The sequence below is a fragment of the Lycium barbarum genome, chromosome 4 (assembly GCF_019175385.1).
Source record: "Lycium barbarum isolate Lr01 chromosome 4, ASM1917538v2, whole genome shotgun sequence".
Lineage (NCBI taxonomy): Eukaryota > Viridiplantae > Streptophyta > Magnoliopsida > Solanales > Solanaceae > Lycium > Lycium barbarum.
Genome location: NC_083340.1, coordinates 144,159,560 through 144,180,021, shown reverse-complemented (window position 1 = coordinate 144,180,021; position 20,462 = coordinate 144,159,560). Strand labels below are relative to the sequence as shown.

General features: G+C 32.4%; 1 protein-coding gene and 1 non-coding gene across 3 annotated transcripts; one reads left to right on the top strand and one right to left on the bottom strand.

Annotated features, from left to right (window-relative positions):
- Positions 1-2,942: 2,942 nt before the first annotated feature.
- On the bottom strand, positions 2,943-3,015 carry TRNAK-CUU (transfer RNA lysine (anticodon CUU)). Its single transcript has one exon. It is a non-coding gene; the product is annotated as a tRNA-Lys (tRNA).
- A 6,303-nt stretch (positions 3,016-9,318) lies between these two features.
- Positions 9,319-14,941, top strand: LOC132636796 (uncharacterized). Of its 2 annotated transcripts, none has more exons than XM_060353817.1 (5): positions 9,319-9,455; positions 11,261-11,332; positions 11,442-12,953; positions 13,069-13,213; positions 13,915-14,941. In XM_060353817.1, exons 3-5 carry the CDS (start codon positions 11,448-11,450, stop codon positions 14,550-14,552), a joined length of 2,289 nt encoding a protein of 762 aa, XP_060209800.1. In that variant the 5' UTR covers positions 9,319-9,455; positions 11,261-11,332; positions 11,442-11,447; the 3' UTR covers positions 14,553-14,941. The 2 variants fall into 2 exon arrangements, with proteins under 2 accessions (XP_060209800.1, XP_060209799.1); XM_060353816.1 differs by having other exon boundaries at positions 13,063-13,213.
- Positions 14,942-20,462: the final 5,521 nt, after the last annotated feature.

Below are 20,462 nucleotides of genomic sequence, written 5' to 3'. Positions count from 1 at the left end.
AAAAAAAAAAAAAAAAACCCCAATGAAGCCTAATATTAATAGGATTTCAGTAAGTTGTTACTCTATTTTTCAGGTTGTTTTGTCATATTTGATATGAAAAAAATCGCTTATTGTTGTAGGTCAATTTTATCCATTTGTTTCTAAGTCGGTGTATAAAATTTAAATTCATTTAAAAAAGTCGGCCCCATTTGAGGAACATCCGGTGCCAAAAATATGCAATAAAAGGGACTCCCCATGTTGCAATTTGTGTGTTTTACTTTCCTTTTTAATCTGCTTAAAAAAAATACTTTTTATATTTAATACTCCTCTTTAGTTTTAACATTTTATGTGCATGTTTAAAACTACAAGATTAAATGACATTTGGGTATATTAAACACATGTAATTTAAGACCATAAGATTCAAAAGTCATATGTATTTTCTTAAACTCCGTATCCGATAAACTAATACACATAAATTGAAGGTAGAGGGAGTAGGACACAACTCTTCAAGGTCAAGCCACTACATGCCCTATGTTGATCCTTGTCTAACATAACAACAATAATGATGATGAAAATTATAGTTTCAATTTAATGGTAACAACCTTACACTGCAGTTCAACTGTGACCAGAAACTCTCTTTCCATGTGCTTCAATCTCTATGTGGAATTTAATTTGAGGCCTATATTTAGTGCAATGCAATTGGTTTACGTCGTTATAGTCTGTACTCTGTACTTGTGCATTCAATAGAGCTAAAAGTTGGAGGCAAGTTAGGAGTTGACTCTATTATAACGACTTTGGCTAAAACGAGTACATTTAGAGAGGCAGGTACAAGATTTGAATTTATGTGTTTGAATATGAATTTTTTATCATAATTACTTGATTTACTGGGTTCTAAATAACTATTCATGCTTATCTAGTAAAAATTTAAACACATATACAGTGTGCAAGGTAAAATTATAGGATTCTGATGAGCCCATGCCGCACATTCTACATCTATCCCTGAGTATATATGTGTATCCATAAAAACATGGTAGAATTTTATATACACCCAATATTTAAGTCAAACCAATAGATGCAAAACATATGTGTTTCATAACAGCTTGATCACGTAGCATGATTTCGTTATATATATGTTCTCACTTTTAACTTTTACTGCTAAGACTAAATTATTTGATTTAATATAAGCATGGGATGCGAATGAGTATTTACCTTAGCTACTAAGTGCATAAATAGGGCATAAGAACCGCCTAATATACTCTCTTAATTAATATAAGTATCGATAAAGCAAAGAAAGATATGAATAAAGGCATAACTTTAAAATATTATAACAAAGGTTAAGGGGGGCTGCATTAATATTCTTTAAAATTAAGGATAATTATCCTATCATCTGGTTGCATGAGCGTTATTCTCGCATTCTTTTATAAAATAGGATAATCTTATTCAAGAAAAATACTCCCTTTCGTTCATCTCTATTTGTTCATAATTGATTTTGCACTCTCTTTAAGAAAAATAATAAATAAAGTATATATTTTATTATAATATTCATATTAATTGATATATAGTCTCAATGGACTTGTGAAATGATTTGGAGAATGAGCAGTTAAGTGTAAAACAAGAAGAAAAAAAAAGTTTTCTCTTGACTTACATAATTGGACAAATAAAAGTGAAAATCTATTTTTAATATAGTGGACAAATAAAATTAAACGGATTGATTAAAATTGAACTGCCTTGTGTAATTGTACTTCTTTTACTTCTATTAATAGAATGAGTTCTATTAATAGAATGAGTTGAAAGAGTAAAAGCATGTCCAGCCATTTAGGTAGAGCCATTCCAAAAAATTAATGGCCTCATTTACAATCTGAATAGAAAATAATGACTCCGATAGTTTATTTACAAATTTCACATATTACTATATTTTACTGATCTTTTTAAAAATAGTCAAATAATTGTATTGTATAAAAAATTCTTATCGATACTAGTGAATTGAATATCTTGGCGATGCCCCTCATCTACTTCAGTTTTTGAATTTGAGCATTTACCCAGATAGCTAAGGTGAGCCGTGGAAACAACCTCTTGTAGAAATGCAAGGTAAGACTGCGTATAGTAGACCCTTGTTGACCGTTCCTTCCTAGAACCCCGCGCATAGCATGAGCTTAGTGCATCGGGCTGCCACTTTTTTTTTTCAAACTAAGCTAGCTAATGTGAGATTTAGTTATGAAATTGACTCAATACTAGCTTCTTCTCTCAATCATTGTTGACCACCACAATCTCTTTCGAGGATCGAAAACACAGAAAAAAGAATTATATCTATTAAAGGGGCAGCTTGGTGCATAAACTCTCGTTAAGCACCAAGTTTGAGGAAGAATCAATCATATTGAAGTTATTATATACAATTTTACTTTGTACTTTTGTGAAATGCTGCAAGGATCAAACTATATTAGGTCAAACACAATATCATATAAAATAAAACAAGAAAATATTTAAAAAAGAAAAAAAAAGTACAGAATTTTAAAAAAGCGCCCACCGTGGGGCTAAGACTGCGTATAGTAGACCCTTGTTGACCGTTCCTTCCTAGAGCCCCGCGCATAGCATGAGCTTAGTGCATCGGGCTGCCACTTTTTTTTTTTTTCAAACCAAGCTAGCTAATATGAGATTTAGTTATGAAATTGACTCAATACTAGCTTCTTCTCTCAATCATTTTTGACCACCACAATCTCTTTCGAGGATCGAAAACACTGGAAAAAGAATTATATCTATTAAAGGGGCAGCTTGGTGCATAAACTCTCGTTAAGCACCAAGTTTAAGGAAGAATCAATCATATTGAAGTTATTATATACAATTTTACTTTGTACTTTTGTGAAATGCTGCAAGGATCAAACTATATTAGGTCAAACACAATATCATATAAAATAAAACAAGAAAATATTTTAAAAAGAAAAAAAAAGTACAGAATTTTAAAAAAGCGCCCACCGTGGGGCTCGAACCCACGACCACAAGGTTAAGAGCCTTGCGCTCTACCAACTGAGCTAGACGGGCTTGTGGACTGCTTATGAGCTTAAATAAATACGATCTGACATTTGCTATCTCAGTCTTAAGCACTTTAGTAATTACTTCCTCCATTTTAGTTGATGTAATATTTGTTTCTTTTTTAGTCCGTTAGAAAGGAATGATCTTATAAAACTTATTCATCTTGAATGTTTATATCAAATCGATGAATATATGTTTTAATTTAACATAAGTATATATCACATAACCATAATTAATTACTATATTCACGTCATTTTGTCACTAACTATGATAAATTAATATAATATCTTACTAGTAAAGATGATCTCATTTTTAGCTCATTAAAGAAGAACATATTATTGTGTTATGTTTCTCTAGTAATTATGAAAGGGTGGTCATTTAATTTGGTCTAAGATCATTAAAGTTTCAGCCACAGAGAGTTCTTATATATTTTTTTTCTTTTTCCCTATGAAGTAAGTAATCGTATATTTCTTTTTTTTTCTTTTTTTTTTTTTGTTTCGAAGTCAATAGAAGACCAATAATTTCCCTTATTTATCGGAGAAATATAAGGTGACAAAATTAGAGATACATTTCTTATAATATTCGCCGCGTTCATTTAAAAAATGAACAGCCGGCCTTCTTATACTATATAATCGAAATTTGTTGAATATCCGCGTCTTGTATTGACTTCACTAACTTTTATAATCCAATAAAAGATTTATCACTAGATTGAAAATGTGAAAGCAAATAATATACTTAATTTCATTAAAACTTTTGTTGGATCTCTATCGCTTAGCAATTTGTGTTGGATTAAAATTACGTACAGAAACAGCTACCTTTTAATAGCTTCTAATAATTTATAGTTACTTTTTCTATATTTACAAACTGTAGCTAGTTTTTGTTATATTCAGTTGTATTTTTGAAATACACGGAAATACAAAATCCGGCAGAGTTCGCGTTTTTGAAATACACGAAAATATAAAATCCGATAGAGTAAAAATAGGTTGTATTTATGGAACAAATTCTCTTCTTTCATTTTAAATGGTAAGTCAAATTAAATCAATCATGTATCACGCATAAGCATAAATGACATAACGGTTGAAGTTCCATAACAACTCACATCTCTCTCTCCAAATTACTCCATTCCAAATTTTTTGAATTAAAAAAACTCAGCACGATAATTTTCCAAAAATACAGAAGTCTCCCAGAATACATCGTTTTGCTTGATTCGGTTTTATTTCAATTTTTTTAAATACATGTAAATACACCAGCGGTTGTATTTCATCATTTGAAATACAGCGAAATACAAATGTCCCAGTGAAACACATCTCATTTTCACAAAAATACAATCAACCAAATATATTAAACTTATATTTACACTCAAAAAGGACGAAATACACTTAAAATCTGAGATACAAGGAGAGAGAAGAAGGAGAAGAAACCATGGATTCCAGTCAAATCTTTGGTGAAATACAAAAAAAATACACTAAAAAAATGACAAATACACATTTTCTCCTTCGAAATACAAGCGAATACAAAAAAAATACACTATATCCAAAAAAAATACAACAACCAAAAAAAACCTCCTCATAACCTCAGCAAAATTCTTGTAACAAAAAATGCATGCAGCACCAGTTCAATCTACATGAAAAACAGTTGAAAATTTTCGATGGGCATAATTCTCCCTAGAAATTTGTTTAGACAATTGTACTCCGACAGCTTTGTCGCCATTAGAAATATATTGTCACCAACAGCATTTCAATTAGATTTGTCATCTAAATTTTCGGAAATTCCAGTAGTGATACTCAGTTGATTTGTCATTGCAACAACCCTTAGCCGCCGCCATTAATCGTGGGGTAAAAGTAAATACAAGCCTTTGCCCATAACTGGATTTTGCCGGAGATAGAAAAAAGGAGGGAGAGAGGCGGCAATGAGGGGAAGGAGAGGAGAGAGAAGGAGAGAGAGAGAGGCGACAGTGAGGGGAAGTAGAGGAGAGAGATTTTTTTTAGGGTTTGGAGAAGATGAAAAATCTTAAATGTGTAGTGAGGGAGAATAGAGAGAGGTATATATATTTTGAAAGTTATTGGATAATTTTGGAAAAATAAAGCTACAAAAATTAAATAAAAAATAAAGTAGTTATTATTAATAAATAGGTCTTAGAGGTAGCTATGACAAGTAAATTTTCTTTAATATGATGTGTCATTGTCCGTTTTGAGTCAAGCCTGTACTGTTTTCTTAAAAGGCTTCACAATGTTGCAAGTATTCTACATTTTATGTGTTACATCATTTTCTTTTCAACTATGAAGGTAGGATTTCGCTTGCGCACCCAACAATCGTCCACTCAAATTGAATTTTACATGACTCATCAACTCACGGACTTATCTAGAAATAGGTAGTAACTAACCCATAGAAGCAAGAAGACACAAAGTCTGGTCCAACGTCAACATTCTGCTATCTTCATATACTTGTCTTAATGAATCATTGGCTCTAATATCAATTGTTGGGCTAAAACAACACAAAATACTCTTAAATTGAAGTGACAACTTTTTGCACCGGATTACCCTTCATACGGATTGGTCTTTAATTTTTGCCCCTCATATCTATGGTCTTTAATTTTTGCCCGTCCAGCTTATTTAATGAAAATATCTAGATATGTTTCGCTCGGCGTAAGTTGTGTAATATTTTTATCTTCGGAAACTGAACTTTGGCCTCACTCGACACAAGTTCTGTAGGAATTAAGTAATGCGGCATAAATTGTGTAGTATTTTTCAGATTATGTCAATAGTTTTATCTTTTTCGGCATAACTGTGTGAATGTGATGATACATATGCCGAAGCTAAATGCTTACTATGCCGAGCAAAATCTAAACTTATGCCTATTTTTAGATTATGTTGAATGTTGAAAGTTTTGCCTTATTCAGCACAACCTGTGGGATGTTATGATACATATGTTGAAGCTAAACTCTAGCTATACCGGCCGAAATTCAGTTTATCCCGCGCCAAAGGCAAAAATTAAAGAACACAAATTTGAGGGACAAAAATTAAAGACCGCTCCAAAATAGGGACATCGGTGCGAATGACCCTTGAAGTGATTATTCGCTTTGGGCCAAATCCAAATAATTTCTCTCAAAAAGACCTTATACCTAGAGGTGTCAAAATGGGTTGGCCCGGCCCAACCCAACCAGCCCTAAAGGGCCAAAGAATTAAATGGGCTAGGATGGGTTGGCCCTTTTAATTGAAGGGCCTGCAAAATGGCAGCCCAACCCAGCTCTAAGCGGGCTGCGGGCTAGAACGGGCCAACCCTTTAAGTTTTTTCGTCTTCCGAAATAACATTTTTTAAGTGATTTTTGGTACAATTTGAACATGAAACTTTTGCAATATGAAATAGAATTTTCTACCAGTGTTTTAAAAGGCGTTTTCGGGGCGAGCCCTGGGGCGGGGCGTACCTAAAATGCCCCGGGGCGATGGGTCGGGGCGAAAGTCTCCAAAGGCGTACGCCCAACAATTCGGGGCGTACGCTCAGGCGTTTGGGGCGAGTTTGTTTTGTTGGGGCGTGTTGGGGCATAAGCCCAGAAAACTTCTTCGAACTAAAACATAATTTGTTAAATAAGTCCTTTATATAATGCCCAAATTCTCAAAAGTCAACATGTAACTACTCAAATGTTTTAAAAAGGAACTGAAACATTAAATTTAAAAGTCAAGACCTTTTTTTATTGCTAGAATGCCTAATATATATTCTTTTCCAATTATTTATCTTGTCTTCTACTATCTCAAAAAAATAACGAGCAGTCACTTGTACTTATAAGTAGCGTATAATAGATTGTTCTAATTAGTTTTTTTGTGGGGGTGGAGCATATATACATATATATTCTTTTTCAATTATTTATCTTGTCTTCTACTATCTCAAAAAAGTAACGAGCAGTCACTTGTACTTGTAAGTAGCGTATAATAGATTGTTCTAATTAGTTTTTTTTAGGGGGGGGGGGGGGGGGTTGTATATATGTACATATCACTTATTTATAATTTTCTTCAATTTTTTACGCTATTTCACCTATTTAAAAGTATTTATTATAATTATATCATTTTATAAAATACTAAAAATTAAAACCCCATGGGGCTTACGCCCCGTGCCTCGAGGCTTACGCCTCACTGAGGCAGACGTAAAACGTCCCGCCTTACGCCCTCGCCTTTTAAAACACTGTCTTCTACCACCCATTCTTGGGCAAATCCATATTATAGAAGAAAAAAATTCAAGAAAACAAATATAAATTATTATTTTTTATCACTAATTCAGATCACGTTCAAAAGAAATTAAACATAATATAAAGTCTAAGACTAAAAAGTATTACTTCAGTTTCTAATTACTACTTAGTAGTAAGTTCATTCTTTTTTCTCATTACTTTTTATCTTTTTTTGTTTAATGTACTTATATATTTTTTTAAAATTAATTAATTTATTATTCCCTCCGTTTCAATTTATGTGAATCCATTTGACTGGGCACGATATTTAAGAAAATTTGAAACTTGTGGTTCAAAATAAGTCTTGAATATTTGTGTGGCTGTAAATCATTTCATAAAGTGAATTTGTTTACAAATTAGGAAAGAGGTAATTCATTTTGACACGGACTAAAAAGGAAATAGGTTCACATAAATTGAAACAGCGGGAGTATTATTTTTTGGACTCAAGGGCTGGCGCAGCCCAATCCTTGAGGCCTGCGGGTCAAGAGAGGTTGGTCTTTTGAGTCTCACTTCTATATGGGCCAAAGCAATCTTAGCCCAACCCTACTTAAATAAAGGGTTGAGTTGGGTCGGCCTCACGGGCCAGGTCCATATTGACAGCTCTACTTGTACCAATGAGAGTATCCTTACTTTATATGTAGCATCACCATAATATTGAAAGATATGGATCGCCCGGATCACCAATTGGAGTGTGCATGATATAATATAGGGATCACACCGGGCTTTGATATCATGTAAAATAAGTCATTTTTTATCGGATGGAGTATAAGTAGCAATAATTATAACGAAGTTATTTCCAAATAAATCAGAGGTAATTGAAGTAAGATTTCATTGTATAATTTTATGGGGCAGACAATTCCTCATCGAAAAGTGTCCCCTGCAGAGAATATGCTGCAATTAAGCACAACCAAATGGTTGGCTGCATGTTAATCAATTCACAGGCACTTCATGGTAGCTTCTCTTAATAAGACTCAAATTTGCAACATGTTTTTGTGATGGTTAAACTTACTCTACATTTATATTAAACTATACTAATTAGCTCTGATTAAGTAATAAATTGAAATGGGAACTTTGGAATAACAATATAATTATTTCAATATAACCTATAGATTATGAGTGTGAGTCTTGGAATCAATATGGTCCTTCTCCGGCCCCTACTAATCCAAGATGCTTTGTGCACGGACTATTTTATCTAAGTAATAAATTAAAGCGAATATGTGTACTCCCTCTGTCTTAATTTATGTGACACTTTTCGATTTTCGAGATTTAAACTACGTGAACTTTGACCAACATTTTTAAAATAGATATATTTTTATCATATTGATATGAGAAGAATTACAACTTTTAGTATTTTTTGTATAGGTTTTGAATATCTAAAATTTTAATTTTAAAATATTAAGCTATATAATCCAATTTAACTTCAAAGACTAGTCAAATTGACTCACGAAAAAAAAATGTCACATAAATTAAGACGGAAGGAGTATTAAGTAGTTATTGTGTAGTGAAAAAATTGTAGGGAAGGACACATGTAATGTAATGTATTTGTTAGATTAGATTTGTGTAAACATGTTGCATAATCCCTTTTTTGATCCACCTTCCTCTCATCAAAATTTTCAGACCAATTTTCCAATTAGTAACCCCCCCCCCCCCACCCCCCCCCCCCCCCCCCACCAAAAAAAAAAAACCAAACCCACGCGTTTATAAAAAGGAAACTAACACTCTATGTCTATTTGGAGAAAATATTTACCCGAAATGGGCTTCTTATACATTATTATACACTTTCATACAAGGTTGATACATTATATATTGCAGTAAATGTATAATATTGTATATCGTGTGTATAAACACTATTGCAAATTATAAAGTTGGCTACGCGAATGTAAATTAAAAATACGACTACATGAATGTGATAGTTTATACTGAATTGTATGTTATTGAAATTATCTTTTTTTTAAATTATTTCTTCCATATCCAGTTAAGTCTTAGGTACACTTAACTCACATGGGACAAAGGATCATACTCAACAACCAACCACAATTCACATTTAAAATCTTACATTTTAAATGCTAATAGTATTAAATTAGCACAACAAAGTTGACAAAATAGAAAATTGCCTAAAAAGTCTAAGTTCTTGAAAATACAGGGATATTGTCATCATTATCATTATTATATATAATAATTGGGATCTGGGTCTGTTCACTCTTTTGCTGACCAAGTGTAAAGGTTAATGCAGGTGAGAATTAAAGGAAAAAACAGTGTTAATATGTGTGTGTGTTGTGTAAATTTATCACTTGTTTTTTTTTTTCCAAGATTTTCATTTGGGTGCATTTGATTACAAAATGTGTTGTCTTTTTATTCATTCATTTGTGGTTTGTATAAGAAAATCACTTGTTGATCAAAGGATCAGCATATACATGAACACATTGGGATAAAAATGGAGTCTTAAAGCTGCTTTACAGTGTTGAATGTGTGTGTAAATTTATCACTTGGGATCTTTTTTTCTTCTTCAAGATTATCATTTGGGTGCATTTAATTACAGATGTTTTGTCTTTCTTTTTCTTCATTTGTGTTTTGTATGTATAGGGGCTGGAGGTAATAATAAAATAAGTTTTTGATTAAAGGATCATCTTATACATGATCAAGACATTGGGATAAAAATGGAGTCTTTAAGCTGCTTTACAGTGTTAAATATATGTGAGTTTTAAATATATATATATATATATATATATGTGTGTGTGTGTGTGTGTGTGTGTGTGTGTGATGTGTAAATTTATCACTTGGGACCCTTTTTTCTTTTCCAAGATTTTCATTTGGGTGTGTTTGATTACAGATGTTTGATACTTTTTCATTCATTTCTCATTTTTGTATAGAGGCTGGAGGTAAGAAAATCACTTTTTTGATCAAAGGATCAGCTTATACACATGACACATTGGGATAAAAATGGAGTCTTTAAGCTGCTTTACAGTGTTAAATGTGTGTGTGTGTGTGAAATCAATATTTGATCAAAGGATCAGCTTATACACATGGTACATTGGGATAAAAATGGAGTCTTTAAGCTGCTTTACAGTGTTAAATATATGTGTGTGTGTGTGTAAATTTATCACTTGGGGTCCTTTTTTCTTTTCCAAGATTTTCATTAGGGTGCATTTGATACAGATGTTTTGTCTTTTTGTTCATTCATTTGTCTTTTGTATAGAAGCTGGAGGTAAGAAAAATCACTTTTTCATGGAAGGAACAGCTTATACATGAACACATTGGGATAAAAATGGAGTCTTTAAGCTATTTTGTGTGTGCAAATTTATCACTTGGGATCTTTTTCTCTTCAAGGTTTTTATTTGGGGTGCATTTCATTAAGTTTCTCTTTATATAGAGGCTGAGAATAATATAGAGTAACTTTTTGATCAATAGATCAGATATGTGTGTGTGTGTGTGTGTGAATTTATCACTTGGGGTCCTTTTTTTTTTTTTTTTTTTTTTCATTTGGTTGCATTTTATTACAGATGTTTTGTCCTTTTTTTTATTTTATTATGTTTGGTATAGAAGCTGAAGGTAAAGATGAACACATTGGGATAAAAATGGAGTCTTTAAGTTGCTTTACTGTGTTAAATATGTGTTGTGTTTGATTCCTTTTCATTCATATCTCATTTTGTATAGAGGCTGAAGATAAGAAAATCATTTTTTTTTTAATCAAAGTATCAGCTTATACTAGAACAAATTGAGATAAAAATGAGTCTTTAAGCTGCTTTTCATTTGTTTTCAGTGACTTGTAGTTTTGTCATCTGAGATGTAAATTTGTTGTTTGGATCCATCTTTTTATGTTTATCATATTTGTAGCTATCCCATTGACTTGTCTCCCTTTCCTCTCATTATCAGTTATTCTTAAAGATTAAGAAAGAATATAATGAGAATTTAGAAATGAATACACCCATAGTTCTAATTTGAATATTTCAGAGGAGATGGATGTATTCAATATTTGAGAAGTTTATATTTGTCTTTAATAGACAGCAACTAATTCTTTATACTTTGTTCTGCTTTCAGTGATTCAAAGCTGAAAAAGAAGTTTCATTTGCCTATCTACATCGATCTTTGAAAAATTCTTCAAGAGTTTATGTGAGTACATTTGGCAAATCCTATTAATTTAAAACTTTCATTCTGTTTTTCTTTTTTCAGATTTTAAGTCGGTATCTTGACTAGTTCTGCTTGAAATTTTATGTTACAGACCGTTATGTACAGATCATTTGTCACTTGTGATGATCCCAAAGGGGTTATTGAAGGTAAGACAATTAAAAAATCCAAGATTGACCCTCGAAATATCGAAGGTCATAAGGTTGAAAAACAAAAGGATTCAAAGGATGTTGCAAAAGACTTGTTGAAAGGAGCTTTTAATTTACAAGAGTCTTTAGTGATGCTGGGAAAATTGCAAGAAGCTTCAGAGTATATGACAAAGTTGAGGACCAAATCCGAACGTGTTGCAGATCACAGGTATAATAAGTTGGAGTTTGAAAAGCCGAGACTTTCTGTTGATCGTTCTCGCGATTGTTATGATGAGCTAAGGGAAGTAATAAGAGATAGCCTTGCTAGGCAAAATCTGTTGCCACCATGTTGTGCTTCAGAAAAGGCTCGTATCGATAGAAGAAAAGTAGATGTGTCTCAAGATTTCCCCTCTACTAGCTTCACTAGCACGAGTGAGTCGTCGATAGAAAAGGCTCGTGTTGTTGATGGGAGAAAACTGGTTATGTCACCCGAGTTCCCGTCCAGTAGCTCAAGCCAATTTGCTTCTTTTGCCTGTTCTCCAGCCAAGATTCAAAAGGAGAAGCCGAAAGTGCCAAATTTGATTGCAAGGCTAATGGGACTTGAAGAGATTCCTTCGACACCCTTGCATCAGAAACAATTAGAGAAGGACAAGATTTTTAAGCAGAGAAGGCCTATATTTGAAATAGATTTACCAAAAGCAAAGAGGCTGGCCGAGGCAGATCCAAAACAGAGAACATTGGACGGAATAATTGAAACCATGCAATTCAAAGGCCTTTTGAAATGCAAATCTAGTGATGTGATCTCTCATCAATCTAGTGTTTCTCATTTCATGAAGAATTCTGCTGATGATGCTCCATCTATTGTGATCATGAAGCCCATGTACGCTCCTGAATTTCAGGCAGAACGGTTTTCTACTTCCATCGGTGATGAAAATCCTTCAGATACTAAAGATTCATTTGGAAAATGGAACTTAAATGAAGAGAATTTACCTGTGAATTTCACTATGTACCGAAAATTGCATACACGAAAAGTTGATAAGTCTAGCTTTAGCCGAGAAAAAGGATCCAACGACCATCGTGTAGCACCTGCAGGTCAGAAGGCTATTGAAGTTTCCATTCAAGGAAAACTTCCTTCTACAAAGAATAGAGCTTCTTGTGCTGGAAAGATTAAGCAAACAAAGAAAGAAGTGATAGAAAAAAGGGTTGAGAGAACTCAACGAGCTCCTGGTGCGAAGAAATCTGTAGAAATGAAAAATGCTGAACTCAATGACACCACTAAATCTCAGGGTCAAAGTAAGAGGACCACTGCTAAAGTGAGGAAACCTGAGAAAAAGTCGAATGCACCAGAAAAAGTTGCTGCAACTTCAAATAGCAATATCTCAAAGAGCATCACAGCCGTTGCATCTCATAACTCCACAAAAAGGAAAAAGAATGTCAAAACTGACAAGTCAGTCAGGAGTTCCTCCATTGTTCCTATGGTAAGTGACATTTATGCCTTCTATTTTGAATTCTTAGCTAACCTTTTTATTACTCTCATATGTTATTGTTCTTCGTATAAGATTATAATCAGACTAATGGAATATGTAGATGCAGGTTGAGAATATGGAACAACAGGATGACAACATCCACATTGTGCACACAGTTCAACGAGACAGTGATATAACCATCACTGAAGTTACATCCTCAGAAGGGCTTCCCTGTGAAGAAGTGAAAGAAATCATTGAAAGTGTTGCCAGTGGTAAGGCACTTATTTAGTTATGTTTGGCATTGTGTCATGTAATCGATACTCTCCCGTCCCAATTTGTGTGACACTCTTTCCTTTTTAGTCAGTCCAAAAAAGAATGACATCTTTCCATATTTAGTAACAATTTAACTTTAAACTTCTCATTTACCCTTAATGAGTTGATTTATAGCCACACAAATATCTATGACTTATTTTAGACTACAAACTTCAAAAGTCTTTCTTTCATTCTTAAACTCCGTGCTCGATCAAACACCTTCAGATATATTGAGACACAGGGAGTATTAATTTTGCGTTATGTGGGTGCTTTAGTAAACCTTTTGCAAATATTCATGTACGTAGGCTTGCAAGTAACTGGTCCTTGTGAAAGCATGAAACTTGCCCTGGATGTTACATAAATTTGCTAGAACTTGTTCAATGAATATGCACGGTTTGTTAATACTACAGCTTTAACCAGAGTTGACCATTTGCCTAGAGTATCCTCTGGTCGCTCTCCTCTAGCAACCTTCTTAGAAGATAATAAAAGTAGCCACACATTAAAGTAGCTACGTCTAAACATCTTTCAAATCCAATATGTTATTGCATCTTTACAAGGCACAAGAGAAAAATGTATATTCTACTACTCTAGTTATTGATCCAAGTAGTTTGATCTCTAGACATGGTACAACTATTTACAAATGATACTTCTTTATTTGCAGATAATCTTAAGAATGATGAAAGTTCCGCTGCTGAATCTGCCATGCCATCTATCCAGTGTGTCAATGACATCCCACTAATGGAGCACATTAGCTATCAAGTCAATCTAGATTCAACTGAAAATGAAAACCTCAAATCTAGAGCCACTACAAGACACATACTGTTGAGCAGCGAATCATTCCTCAGTCGAGCAGAGGAGCTTTTCGATACTGATGCATGGGAACCGACATTATGGCAGACAATTAGTCTAGACAATGAAATTTCTAACAGCAAACTTGTACTGGAATGTGCAAATGAATTGCTAGAAAACAAAAGGTCTCAGCACGCCCTGGAAATATCAAAAAACCCCGTTAACGAGTCAAGAGTCTCCATCTCCTTCGACAAGTTGGTGACTGAAATATGTGACTCGATTGATGTCTTCAAAAATTACACTAAGGTTGATGGAAATAGCCTTTCAGTCGATACTCTTTATGCCTTGCATGAAAGAGATATATGGTGCAATGGAATGGTTAGTACAACATGGGATCTTGGTTGGAGAAATGCATTTACTTTGGATGAAGTTGAACAAATTGTGACCTACATTGAGAAGCATCTTTTGAACGGAATTATTGACGTTGTAATTACGGAGTCCACACTATAGTTATTGCATATATTCAACGGCGGATCCACAATTTGAAATTTATGGGCTTTGATGACCATTTCTCGATACATATAAAGGATCAGGGTCAAACCTACTGAGTTTTGCCGAACCCGCAACGTGTATATTGTGGCTTTGCCACTGTATATATTCAGATTGACTTACATAATGTGTAAGAAAAAAAAAAAAAAAAAAACTCTTATAAGTACAAAATTACAGAATAACACAAAGCTGAATGGCTCTAATATTATTGTTGCTGATTGCTGAATAGATCTTCAGGATTGTACATTTATTGCTGACAAAGGAATACACTGAAGTCATTTTTTACGTCATTTATTTGATTGCAAATTCAAAGCTTGATTCAGTAGAATATACAGAACATTTATAAACTTTTTTATGTTTATTCTTATTTTGAATTTTCCCCAAACCCCATCTGTGGGACTACACTAAGTATGTTGTTTTTTATTTTTATTTTTAATTTTATTTTATATACTCCTAGTATTGGATTGATATGAACCTAAATGGAACGACTTGGACTGTATAGTCTATCGCAACTTGCTATTAAAATTTACATGCAGAATTAGGGGTTAATAACACTTTTGGTTCCTAAAATCTAATTTTTGTCCTTGTGATATTTGACTAATCGCATTTAGCATTCAATTAATTAAAATGTGCACTTTTGATCCCTTTGCTTGTGTTTACCATAAGAATTAGCCGCTCGACCACTTAATTACCTATATGTTATGTTAAACTTGTAATATATTCCATATTTGACGATAATATAGTTTTGAAAGTAGTTCAAATACGATGTACTTCTTACATAAAGAAAGACTAAAAACACCCATTTCGATTAATTGAAGGTTAAATGTGCTTCGTTCAAATATCACAAGGATCAAAATCGGAACTTATCAATATCTGAGAGACCAAAAGTGTTATTATCCCCGTTAATTATGATACATTCAAAGATTAGATTTTCTGGTTTTATGAAATGTCAACAGTTAAGGAATAAATCAGACATTTTTGGAGTATGTACTATCTGTGTGGTCATTAGTTTAATCTGAAGTTAGGGGCAATTGATTGAAATTATATTATTGGGCAATAATTGTATAATCGGTTCTGAACATGTTCAATTGAATTGATTACAAGAATCAAACAATTTTTTAAGTTTATTTCTTGAGTTGCTTGATTACATAGAACTTGCCACCATAGCTTATACTATACTAGTAATAAGCTAAATGATTAATTCATGACTAATTACTCTTACACTATAAGGAAAAACAATATTATCATATTAGCTTTTTATAAAAAAGTACTGGCTGACTTGACTATCGAAACTTAGGCACCCAGTGTTTAAATCTCTCATGGGAAGTGTTTCTTACTTCTAACGAGTCTTACGATGTGAATTTACATTAATCGGGCCAGCAAATTTTAAAAATCATATGATATCTCAAAAAAAATTAAAAAAATATGACTGCGGTCATGCGCCCTCTCAAGCTTCATCCACACATATCCCTTGATAAATATATAAACAAAGATTTAATACAATAATGAGACCCAAAAAAATGTTGTCTTTGATCCTTTCAAATATTTCTTCGGTGTTTTAAAGTTCATACACTTAGTATAAAGAACTCGTACACTATCAAGGTATTTTAATATATTATACTCCCTCCAGATCAAAAAAAGAGTTCACTTAGTCATTTGCACACCCCTTAAGAAAATACTAACTCCTAGACAAAAATAGTTTATTTGACTAAACTACCCCTAATTAAATAGGCATTGGGATTTGATCATATAACACTTAATAGGGAAAAATATGAAAAAACAAGGTTAATTCTTTCTTGATTTGCTAAGTGGACTCTTTTTTTAATCCAAGAAAAAAAAGGCTAAGTAAACTCTTTTTTTGATCTGGAGGGAACAACATATTATCTGTCTTATTTTTTAAGTTATTGATCTCACACAGTATAACAGGTTATTTTAATTGTCTTTAGAAGACACGATAATATTAAAATTATGCATAGGCTATGAGGGCTCTCAATCATACGGATAGTTCAACATGCGCTTATCGCATGGCGTGTTCCTCAATTTGGAAAGGGGTTTGAGACCAAACTCCTTGCGGAGGATAGATGTAGCGATTTGAGGGACATCTAATGTAGATCCAACTTCTGATTTACTCGTGAGATTGAAACATTGTCAACAAAGGACACAACTCTTAGCTATCGGGTTCATGTGAACCTAGTATTTCATAAATTCAATAAGATTGTAACAAATCGTGGATATGAACTCATATAATATTTAAAATACAATTGGATCAATGCGAAGAACCTTAAATGTTAAACTCATAAAGCTTAAATCCTGAATCTATATCTAACTGTTAGGGGTGTCAAAACTAGCCCAAACCCATTTGACTCGCCCAACCCGCCCAAACTTTAATGGGTTTGGGCTAGAGTGATTTTGAAGATGGGCTGATTTGGGCTAGCCCAAGTAGATCCATCACAAATCATCAGCTCAAACTGGCCCATCAAATAAGTCCAAATTGACCCATCATTGTCCTCTGTTCATAAGTATAAAAACAAAACATTATAACTTCTTTTTCAGTTTTTTTTTTTAAGTTTAAATTTATTTATTTTTAGATAAAAATATATTTTTTAATTTTAATTTGTTTTATTTTTTATTTACTTATTTTAAATTTTTTAATAGTAATTTTTTATTCTTAAGTTTTTAATTTTTTTTCTTGAAGGTCAATGCTTATCCGTTTTTATTTAACCTATTTTTGACCCACCCATATCCGACACACGTTTTCTACTCTTAGTTATGCACAATACAACAATAAAAATATATAAATAAGACAAAGGGATAAAAGAGAGGAATCTGACAAGATCACTATTCATTACGTCAATTAACATTTAATTTACTTTTTGAAATAATTTTGAATATAATTTATGTACTGGGATAACTTATGAGGAAATATTTACAATGAATATCTTTATTATTTTGAGTAAAAGCATATGTTTGAGTTTTTTTTATATCCAAAAAGTATTTAAATTTGATTTTCAAACACAATTTATTTGGAATAGCATGAGCGAGAGAATATTTGCAATCAAAGAATATAGATATTTTTAGTTTCTCAATATGCTGAAAAGGTGGGTTAAGTTGGGCGAGTTGGTTATGACCCTTTATTTAACCCATCTTAGCCCAAACAAGCTTTAACCAGAGTTGGGCTTTGACCCATCTATAGGTTCAACCCATTTTGATCCGCCCAACTTTAGCCCAAATGGCCCATTTGCCACCCCTACTAACTGTCCATAGAAGTCAAATTACTGCTTCCATTTTAAATTAAGTGTTGTTTTTAGCTATATTCACCCCTTAAGAAAACTACTCACTCCTAGAAAACAAGATCTACTCTTACTAACTTGCCCTTGATAAATACCCTGAAAAAGATGCAGTTCTTAGTAGTTTCTTGATTATATAAAACTCTTTTCATTTAAATAAGGGTAAAATTGGAAGAACAACATTAAAACCTTTTTGATTACCTGAAACACCACTTATTTCAAAATAAGATGAAAAGATACAATACCACTTATATTGAAATTAGCTGGCGGAGGTCCATGCTAAGCTCGAGCCCAAATTCAAAACATAAAATAAATGTATAAGTTTTATCAAATAAGTATAATTTGTGTCACCTTTTTTGGTACATAATTAATTTAATGCAGGTTGTCCATATTTTGTTTATAAATTTTCATAATTATTAAAGTTTGTTCGTCATATAATTGGACAGTCTTTTTTTAAAAAAAAATCTATGAGGAAATAAGTTTGGTAGGAAAATTAGCAAATACCAAGGGGCGCAAGTGATTCAATATTCTATAAACTAACATGATAAAGTATGATAATTACAACTCGTCGAAGATCATAAATTGGAAATTATTTCTGTATTTTTATGAATTTGTGAGCATGCGATCTTTGCTTATAGATAGAAATAGATTTCTTTTGATATTTATTGATTTTTCACTCATTATTTTATGTGTCAAGACTTATGCTAGTCATATGTGTTTTCTAACCTTAGTTTTAGTCGAAGCTCAATACATAACTTAAATTCATAAAATGAACCTCAAGAATCAATTTAGTTATTTACACATGCTTCATGCTTAAAAAGATTCATTTTTGGTTAGTCAAACAAGAGATGTTAAATATTATCTAATCTTGACTGATAACACTACCTTTATTTTCAACACTAAACAATGTCATTCAATAATTTTTACTTTATTTGTAGGCACATATAACATCACTAAAGAAGTAAAATGTTGAATGTTTAATAGGGAGAAGCGTATTGAGAGGAACATATGACGTAGGACATGTTTAAATGTAAAGTAAGACCTAATAAATGTTTTAGTTAAAAAAGTTTTTTAACACGTCACTCATACCTAGAAATTAAGAAATCTTTTCACGAAATTATACTTAATTAAATCTTATCAATTTTATATGATTTCTTGATAGTACATAAAAATTAACTTATCTCATTAAGGATAAATTCAACTATATATAAGGAGTATATAAATAAGAAAACGATAATTCTAATTTTTTATTTTCCGAATTGCTATACCTTTACATGAAATTTGTACTTTGATAACTTTTCAAACCCAAATGGAGGCAAATATATTAATTTATATACTTTCTTTATAACTTGGATTAAGAAAGTTGTATAAAATGATACATTATAAATACTGATAAAAAATATGGTAACTTCATCAAATTATTAACATTAAAAATTTTTATTAGATTAAAACTGAGCAAATATATGACATGTGTGTTGAACAATAAATAGTAGCCTAAAGAAATGCAAAATAAATACATTTTGAGTTATTTCTTAAAATAGTTTAAGTCATAGAGATAGTTAGTCTTTCAGTGTGGGTTCAGTAAATATATTTAACAAATATATAATTTTATATATATAATCCTATCTCTTGCTATTATTTCTTTTAAGGAGAGGTGCACAAAAAGTCGTCAATTTGACAAGCATACAATGAAAAAAGCCTGAATCCCTTTGGACAATTTGCACGATTGGCCTTAATCGGGAGTGATCTTTAATTTTTGTCCCTCAAATTGCTAGTCTTTAATGTTTTTCCTTCGCCTAAAATACCCTGAGATTCTAGGTATTTGAATCCTGGCTCAGTCAAAGAAAAAAATCGCAAAATAAAATTTCATAACAAAATTAGGCCTATTCGGGCAAAAGTTAAGCCTAAGCTTTAAGATCTCACTTTTGTAGAGTTCCAACAGAGTAAAAATAAAAAATTCTGCATTGCAAAATTTTACAAGGCAAACTTCTACCTTAGGCAAATTTCGCCTTAAGACATAATTTTCATGCCTTTGTAATTTTTTTTTTATTGAGTTGGAGTTCGAACCCAAAGTTTCGAGGTATTTTCAGCTACTTTTTTAAGCGACGGACAAAAATTAAAGACCAACACCTTTGAAGGGCAATCCGTGCAAAAAGTTGAATCGTTTTTAGAGTATTGATGCAACTTTAAAAAAAATAAAAAATAAAAAATAAATAGTCCCTGTGAAAATGTAGATTTTAAGGAGATTGGGCAAAAAAAAGAAAATATGTGGTACGGAGTAGAATAATATATGTCAAGTGTTTGTTGCCTTTTGGGATATAATTGCCATCAAACTTTTAAACCCGAACCTGCTGACCCGACCCATTTCTGTTATGAGCACCTTGGCAGCAACGACCGTTCCATCAGAGCCAAGAGTTCCAGAACTGCCAGAGCCAACCAATTTTTCAGAAAAACAATCACTAGTTGCATTGCGGAGAAGTGTTCAAACGCGGACATTTCATCTCGTTGGTTTCTGCATTCTTTCTGATAATAGAACGCAACTAATAGGTCAAGGAACACAAATAAAGAGACAGAGACAATGGCC

Bases quoted from the DNA above. Each gene is read 5' to 3' on its own strand.
- LOC132636796 (XM_060353816.1), top strand. From the start codon at position 11,448: ATGTACAGATCATTTGTCACTTGTGATGATCCCAAAGGGGTTATTGAA. The intron at 12,954-13,062 runs GTAAGTGACATT...TGGAATATGTAG, and splicing joins GTTCCTCCATTGTTCCTATG to ATGCAGGTTGAGAATATGGA. The intron at 13,214-13,914 runs GTAAGGCACTTA...CTTTATTTGCAG, and splicing joins CATTGAAAGTGTTGCCAGTG to ATAATCTTAAGAATGATGAA.